Source organism: Erythranthe guttata, chromosome 13 (genome assembly GCF_056151865.1).
Source record: "Erythranthe guttata isolate IM_541 chromosome 13, IM_541, whole genome shotgun sequence".
NCBI lineage: Eukaryota > Viridiplantae > Streptophyta > Magnoliopsida > Lamiales > Phrymaceae > Erythranthe > Erythranthe guttata.
This window is the reverse complement of record NC_142545.1, coordinates 9671727-9680556: the sequence shown is the minus strand read 5'-3', so window position 1 is coordinate 9680556 and position 8830 is coordinate 9671727. Positions and strand designations below refer to the sequence as shown.

The following is an 8830-nucleotide window of genomic DNA, read 5'->3' as shown; positions in this document are numbered from 1 at the left end:
AGCAACAATGGTATTAAACAATTTTCTGTTGAATGATGAGAAAATTATACCAAAAGTTCTAACCATGTTAGGAAAAGTGAGGGATGAGATTGAACTTCAACTAGAAATAAGCGTCAAATCAATTATATTATATATTATTAAGCCTTCATAGATCTATAAAATGTGTATTGTACTATGTAATTTAAGAATTTTTTTATGAATTATTAATTAATATATTATATGGGGTTTCTTAAAAAAAAGTGTATTATCTTGTAAATTAAAAGAATTTTTTTTTATTTAAGCGATGTTACTAATTTATCGAAGGTTAATTTATGGAAATTCTAGTGTATGTATATAAATAAGAGGGGAATTTGTTTTTCTTAACGGTGTTTGTAATTTATCCTAAAGATTTGAGAGGAGATTTGCGTGATGTTTGTCTGATAGTAGACAAGTAATCCCACATTCGGTCGTACTAGTTTCATTTCATACCAAGAAATAGGAAAAATCCGTAAGTTGATGTCACAAATCCTCTAGATTTGCTCTTCTTTCCTTGCCTCTTCAGTTGACTCTATGACTCACTCTCTCTCTCTCTCTCTTCTCTCTCATCTTAATAAATAAATCGTCATTTTTTCCTCCGGAATTCCTCTTTACTTTGCACTTTCTTTTTTTTTTCGGTCACCACTGCTATAAATGCAGTAGTATTCTGTTTTGCTTTCCCTTTACTATTCACACTCTCTCTCTCTCTTCTTTCTCTCTCTATTCTTTCTGTATCAGATTTCCTCCATTGCAAACCAAGCATTCTCTCCATTTTCCTTTCTTCCATTTTCATATAACCCTCTACCTACTATTTCACCCAACTCTAATTCTCTCCACCATTTTATTAAAATAAAGAACAACTCTTCACCCTTTAAAATTTTAGATTTTTGTCTGGCATTGTTCGAGAATTTTTTTTTATTTTTTTTGCATTATTAAATTGATTTGTGGAAATTCTGTGTGGCCCACCAACTGCAGACCATACATACCCTTGTGCTTCAAAACTACTCATTCATCCTCCAGCCAGCTGCTTAACTTTCTTTTGGGCTCTCTTTCTCTCTCTTTATTTCCTTTTTTCCCACTTATTTCTTTTGGTGGGTTTTTTGTTTTTTCATTTCTGCATTCGCGTATCTATCTATCTATGCCCTTTCTTTGCTTCTTTCGATTCTCCACGAACAAGATCAACCGGGTTTATTTCAGATCACCGTCATATGTGAGTCCTTTCTCTCTCTAATATTTCTATTTTTATTTTTTATTTTTTTTGCTGTACCAAATCTGTTTCTTTCTTTATGCTTTGATGAGAAGTCATGGGTTTTCCCCAGAAGATTTAGATTTGGAATTGGGTTAATGTATCTAGCTGTGTGTGTATATCAGTGTTCATTGTTTTCCTAATAGGGTTTTTGAAATGACATCACTTGTGTTGTGTGATGATTTTTTGAGATTTACACGGTTTCTGGTTAAGAGGGGTTTTTGTTGATTTGCTTAAATGCCTTGACGAAATGCGCTTACAATGAAGTAGTAATCGTTTATCGCGGAAAGTATAGAAATAAGTCCCGTTGTTTTCATTTGCCAATTTTACTTTGGAACTTAATTATAATGTGATGTGTTTTTGGAATCCAGGATTTAATGGACTAATCGTTGTTCAGATATACATCTATCTACCATCGAAATTGCATAAAGAATGTCTTCTGGAAGTTTAAACACCGAGCTATCGAAGAAATACGGACCTCTAAAACTATGGGTTCTTATAGGCATATGTGTGGGTGCATTTATAGTTCTAATTCTCGGGATATTATCACTATGGGCAATGTTCCAACGAAAATCTCGAAGGACCTTAGACAAGTACTCTCATAGCCAAATCCCTAATGTTTCGAAAGATATCAGAGTAGACAGAGTTGGGAATCAAGAAAGTTTATTCTTAACAATTAATAACGCTAAATCGAGCGAAAAGACACCAGAGAAGATGCTAGTTCATTTAGGCAGGAGCCAATCGAGCGATACCGATAATATCAGCCAGTGCAGTTCAATGTACCACCACGAGAGGGCGTGTAGCTCTCATTCGGGTGAGGAAGGGAGTTCGGGTAATGCAAGAAAACAAGCTTCTTTGTCTTATGGTGCGTCTCCTTTGATCGGTTTGCCTGAAATGTCTCATCTCGGGTGGGGCCACTGGTTCACCCTTAGAGATCTGCAAATTGCGACCAATCGTTTTTCGGCTGATCATGTTATTGGAGAAGGTGGTTATGGGGTTGTTTATAAGGGCAGATTGGTCAATGGGACTGAAGTAGCGGTTAAGAAACTTCTTAATAATCTGTGAGTAACAACCCTTTCAATATTTTTTTTCAATGTGTACAAATTTGTATTTTTTTCCGTTACTGTTTATGGTTGAACGATAAATTGGATTTGTAGTGGACAGGCGGAGAAAGAATTTAGGGTTGAAGTAGATGCCATTGGTCATGTTCGACATAAGAACCTAGTGCGTCTTCTCGGGTATTGCATAGAAGGAGTTCACAGGTTAGGTTCTTGTTATATTAGTTTTGAAGCTCTCGTTATATTATTTTTATCGATTTTCTTGATGTTTTTTGTTGTTGTACTTTTAATTGTATTTCCAGGATGTTGGTTTACGAGTATGTAAACAATGGGAATCTTGAACAGTGGCTACATGGGGCAATGAGGCAACACGGTACCTTAACATGGGAAGCCCGTATGAAGGTTCTACTTGGTACTGCTAAAGCGTAAGTCGATTTTTTCAACTTTGAAAGTTTGCCACTTGAAAAAAAATTGATCCTTTTTTATTTCTTAACAGCATCCGCCAAAATAAAACGGTATTATAATCATTCTTTATTGCAGACTTTCATATTTGCACGAAGCTATAGAACCAAAAGTTGTGCACCGCGATATAAAATCAAGTAACATCTTGATTGACAATGAGTTCAACGCGAAAATTTCCGACTTCGGTTTGGCTAAGCTATTGGAATCTGGAGAAAGCCACATAACAACTAGAGTGATGGGAACATTCGGGTATATGTATTTTTATTTTTATTTAATATCTACCTATTTTTTGGTTTTCTCGGAATAATTAGAGGCCTTTGTAAATTTCAGTTATGTGGCTCCAGAATACGCAAACACTGGTTTGTTAAACGAAAAGAGCGACATCTATAGCTTCGGTGTGCTACTATTGGAAGCTGTTACTGGGCGGGACCCAGTGGACTACGGACGTCCAGCCGACGAGGTAGGTACTCTGAATCAATTCGTTTATATAAAAGGTGGTGAAATTGTTGTACAGGGGACTAATTGTGTGTGGTGGCGGCACAGGTAAATCTAGTGGAGTGGTTAAAAATGATGGTAGGGAGTAGGAGAGCAGAGGAAGTAGTGGACCCCACACTTGAAGTAAGGCCGAATACACGTGCATTGAAGAGAGCACTTCTTGTTGCACTTAGGTGCGTTGATCCCGATTCGGAGAAACGCCCCAAGATGAGTCAGGTTGTTCGAATGCTCGAAACTGATGAGTTTCCTAATCGCGAGGTTTGTCATATTCTCTCTCTAATAGTTGTTTGCCTAAAAACAAGCTTTGTTCTAGTTAATTTATTATTTAACGGAGTTCTTTTGAAACTAAGATAAGAGTTGGAATGAAATTGAGCATGTTATTGTTAAATCAATTATTAAATATAAAAATTGTGTGAAGAACTTCTATGAAGTAACACTACTACTAAGGCAGTGTTTGGAAGCCCTATTGAGCTTATTTTTATCTCGTTTCTTGGGGAAAGATGATTTAGGGAAAGAATTCTAGAGTGAAAGTAATGTTTATTAGTATTTAACAAAAGAATAATTACACTGTAGCAGCACTTAGATTATGTTTAAATCATGTCTAAAGCTGTTGGAAAAAAAATATTTTGGAAGATATGAGTCGAAAACGACCAAGAACTAGGCGAAGTCATTTAAAGTGATTTTTAAATGTCTCAGGCATCCGATTTATTTATTTAATTAGTATATTATTTTGTTGGTGCAGGATCGTCGGAATAGAAAAAGCAGGACGGCGAGTTTGGAAATCGAGTCGGCTAAGGATATTAGTGGTCCGTCTGAGAAGGAAAGCGGTGTAGATCAATCTTCTGAGACAACGGATAGAAACTGACACAACACACATCACTCTTTCCCCTGAATTATTGCTTCTCTCTCTAATTTTTTACATTTTTCGAAGTTCGTTTTTTCATGGAAAAGATTCCTCCGTGAAAAAAAAAAACCAAAATGATGGGTGAAATCGAGGGGGGAAAAAAAGAAACATGTCCTTGTACAGAAGATCAAAGGGGCCATCGTTCGTAGCATTACAATCATCTCTCTCTATCTTTCGTCGTTTCGTGTTTTTTGTTTTGTGGGTATTTTAACTGTTTTTACCTTTTCACTATTGTTATAAATTATTGGTCAGAAACTTTGTATTATTAACTAGTGAATGTTACATATATGTATGATTGATTGTTGATCAGCCAATAGTCCTGGAAATAAAGCGAGGTCCTGATAATCAATCAGTCACATGTTTGTTGATAAAAAGTTAGTCCGTTTGCAGCAGAATAAATGTGGGGTCAGGGAGCCTCTGTGGGGAATATTATCAAACACCATCACTACTACTGTGCATTGGCATCATCCTTTTAAATCTGGGTGTGTTTCTCAGAGGAAACATGGGCAAACACAGTATATTATACCCTACAACCTTTGAATTATGTGTCTCATTAATTTCCTGACTTCTTTTTTCTTTCTCTATTATGTTCACCTGTCAATAATCAATGCCCAATAATGGTATTTTGGTTTCTCCTTATGGCCGTATGTACTATATGTTGGGGTTTTAATATGCGCAAGTGTGCTGTTAAGAAAAAAACACTAAGAATTGATGTAGATATTTTTACTAAGTGAAGAACAATGGACATTATTTATGAATAAGAGGTTTTTAGTGCTGGAAATTCTTAGTTTTTAGTTGTTATTGCATATAAAAATCTGATCTTGGTTACAATTTATAGGGTAGGAATGGATACAAATAGACACTCTATTCCAAGTCTCAAGATCTTTAGAAATGTAAAAGTCTTAACAAATTACAAGAAAGCTTCTTGACTTCTACAAGTCAAGTCTTCATCTTGGAATGATGTTCTAACTTCTTTATTGAAAATATGAATTTTTATTTTCAACACCCCCTCTTCATTCATAACTTTTTTGATTCTGTTTTGGTTTCGAATTTCGGGTTTTCTGGTTTTTGGGTTTCGGGCTTCGGATTTTTGGGGTTTCGGGTTTCGGACATAGTAAAGGGGATTTAATGCGCTTTGTATAGGTTGGGTTATTGGATACGGGATCCTCGTAGTAGGATGGACCAATATCTAACAACTTCTTGAACTTTTTAAACTTCTCGATTATCACGGCTTTGGAAAGAAAATCAGCAGCTTGATCATTGGTATTAAGAAACCCCATTGAAATTTCTCCTTCGTTAACAATATCACGATAAAGTGGTGACGTAGCTCGATATGCTTGGACCTTGCATGAAAGATCATTGCAATTGTACACATGTTACCACAAAAGATAGTCGCATCTTGCACTTGTTTTTCTTGCAAATCCGAAAGAATTCTCCTAAGACAAACGGCTTTCACAAGCGGCATCCGTTGATGCAATATGCTCGGCTTCGCTTGAAGATAAAGCAACTGTCTTTTGCTTCTTAGAACTCCATGCAATCACCTTCGAACCAAGAGAGAAAACATAGCCCGAAGTGTTTTTACGATATCAAACGAACCTACCCAATCTCTATCCGTGAAACCGTTCAAGGCAATATTTTCTTCCTTTTCACACTTCAACCCTAGCTTCTTTGTTCCTTGAAGGTATTGAAGGATCCTCTTTGCCGCTGCAAAATGAAGCTTGCTTGGCTCACTCATAAACCGCGAAACATAGATAACGGAGTGCACTATATCGGGTCTTGTGTTTGTGAGATAGATAACCGAACCAACAAGACTTCTATATATTTTTTAATCCATTTTTAAACGCCATCTTCTTGTTGCAACTTCTCATTTACCGCAAAAGGTTTGCCACGGGTTTGCAATTTCCCATGTTGAATTTTTCTAACAAATCATCAACTTATTTTTCTTGAGAGATAAAAATCTCCCCCTCGGATTGTTTTACTTCAATTCCAAGAAAATACTTCATGAGTCTCAAATCAGACATCTCAAATTCTTGCATCATATTTTTCTTGAATTCATTAGTACCAAGATAAATAAGATCATCAACGTAAAGAGAAATGATCAAAAAATCTTGAGTAATTTCCTTTTTAACATAGAGTGAGGCCTCACTTGGACTTTTTAGAAATCCATTCTTGCAAAAATATCCATCGATTTTGCTATCCCAAGCTCGTGGTGCTTGTTTTAATCCGTAGAGAGATTTCTTCAAATGATATACTTTTTCCTCCTTTTCGGAAACTTCAAAGCCTTGAGGTTGATGAACATAGACTATTTCTTCAAGCTCTCCATTAAGGAATGCGGATTTGTTAACACCACGATGAAGTTTGTTAACACCATTGATCAAGCTGCTGCATTTGCTTTTGAGTTCGGATTCCGAATCTACTCCAAGAAAGGTACGATCATTGCAAGATATTTATGAGCATTGTGATATTTCTTTCTTTGGTTGTGAATCTCAGAATTATGAAGAAGCAACAAAAGAAGAATTTGGAGAAAAGCCATGGAAGCCGAAAATGAAATAATTGAAAAAAATAAAACTTGGGAGCTTGTGGATTTGCCACAAGGCAAAGATGTGATCGGCTAAAAGCGGGTGTTGAAAAACAAACTCAATGAAGAAGGTTCTATCCAAAAACATAAGACGAGATTAGTTGCAAAAGGCTATTCGCAGCAGCCCGGGATAGACTTCAATGAGATTTTGCACCGGTAGCACGAATATAGACAATTCGGTGTATTCTTGCAAGCTCAGTTGGGGTTGAATGTCTACCAATTGCAATCGGATCTCAAAGAAAGCAATATCATAATGCTTATAAATACCTTTCAATGATCGTACCTTTCTTGGTGGAGATTCGGAATTCGAACTCGAATAACTTGAGGGACTTCTTTGAGGTGTTCATTGAGGACTTGTTAATGGAGTTTCATTTTTATTTTGTTGTTGCCCTTCTGGTACAAAAGGTGACTCCAAAGAAACATTTGACATCAAGTTTGGTGAAGAATTTTCCTCCTTATTTCATTTGGCCATTTTGTAAAAAACACATCTCTAAAGACGATGAGTTTTGTAGTTTTCGGGTTATAAAGTCAATAACCCTTTAACTCATCGCTGTAGCCAACAAGAATTAATTTTTTGCCTTTTTCATCGTATTTATCTCGATTTGGAGCTGAGATATGAGAGTAGACAATGCAGCCAAAAACTCTTAAGTGATCCACCATTGGCTTCTTTTCATTCCAAGCTTCGTATTGTGTTTTATCTAGAACCGCCTTTGTCGGGGACCGGTTGAGTATGCAGATAGCCGTGTGAACAGCTTCAGCCAAAAATTGTTTATGTAAGTTTTTTCCTTGAAGCATACTCCTCGCCATCTCGACAATGTTCTATTCTTCCATTCGGCTACACCGTTTTGTTGTGGACTTCTACAAACGGTGAGTTGTCTTTGAATCCGTTTTTCTTGCAATACTCCATGAATGGTGTGTAGAGAAACTCACCACCACGACCCGTCCGTAACGACTTGATTTTCAATCCACTTTGATTTTCAACAAGAGCTTTGAATTGTAGAAAAATGGAACATGCTTCCGATTTTTCAATCAAAAAATATATCCACATCATTCTTGAAAAATCATCGACAAAAATAATGAAGTATCTTTTGTTACCGAGAGATGGAGTCTTCGTAGGACCACAAATGTCTGAATGCACTAATTCGAGTGGACATCTGGCTCTCCAAGAAGTTTTAGGAAAAGGTAGCCTATGCATTTTGTCGAAATTGCACCCTTCAAATACGTGCTCCTTTCTTTCAATTGATGGTAGGCCGACAACCATGATCTTTTGCTTCAATAGTTGCAGCCCCTTGTTGCGCAAATGACCATATCTCAAATGCCAGAAATGAAATTCATCAATACTTTCTCCTTTGAAGGCCATTTCCCTTTCCAATGACATTACAAAGGGAATAACCTTGTTTGATGTCATTTGAATTGTCATCACATGAGTTTTGGTTTACTTATCAAATATGCTGCACTCATTATCGTCAAAAAGTAACCGATATCCTTTTTGCATGAGTTGGCCGACGCTCAATAAATTGTTGAGTGATGTTCGAAACGAAAAGAACATCTTTAATGAGCTTTTGGTTGCCTTCCTTTTTGTTGACATCAATTATGCCTTTTTCTTTTACTTCAAGAATGCCTCCGTCTCCAAATTTCATTTTAGAGTAGTGATTAGTATTTATTTCCACAAAGATACTCGGATCACCACACACATGTGGTTGCTACATGCGCTATCGACATACCACACATTCTCAAACTCTTTTTGCTCATTTATGCAAGAAAAGAGTTGGTCTTCTTCATGCTTGGAGAAATTGGTTTCGACTTTGTCGCTTTTATTTTTTCTTGGATATACTTACAGTTCTTGCATTTAAAGAAACAATCTTTAGTTTCACAGTTCGATTTTTGCAAATACGGCAACCCGAAAAGAATTTTCAGATTGTTGATGTTTTCCTCCTATTTATAACCTATCACATTGCAACCGGGAGGTAATTCAACTAATTTCCATGTCCCGTTAGTAATTAGAGAATCCATTTCATTATTAATGGCTTCTCTCCATAGATCAGAATCATGCGATGATAGAGCTTCATTAA

The 8830-nt window shown here is 36.3% G+C and overlaps 1 protein-coding gene across 1 annotated transcript; it reads left to right on the top strand.

The window, feature by feature from the left end:
- Positions 1–367: 367 nt before the first annotated feature.
- Positions 368–4494, top strand: LOC105966695 (putative receptor-like protein kinase At2g42960). Its single transcript, XM_012991278.2, has 8 exons — positions 368–1225; positions 1633–2322; positions 2419–2523; positions 2622–2744; positions 2860–3030; positions 3112–3241; positions 3325–3534; positions 4019–4494. The coding sequence occupies exons 2-8, from the start codon at positions 1694–1696 to the stop codon at positions 4139–4141; spliced, it is 1491 nt and encodes a 496-aa protein (XP_012846732.2). The 5' UTR covers positions 368–1225; positions 1633–1693; the 3' UTR covers positions 4142–4494.
- The last annotated feature ends 4336 nt before the right edge of the window (positions 4495–8830 follow it).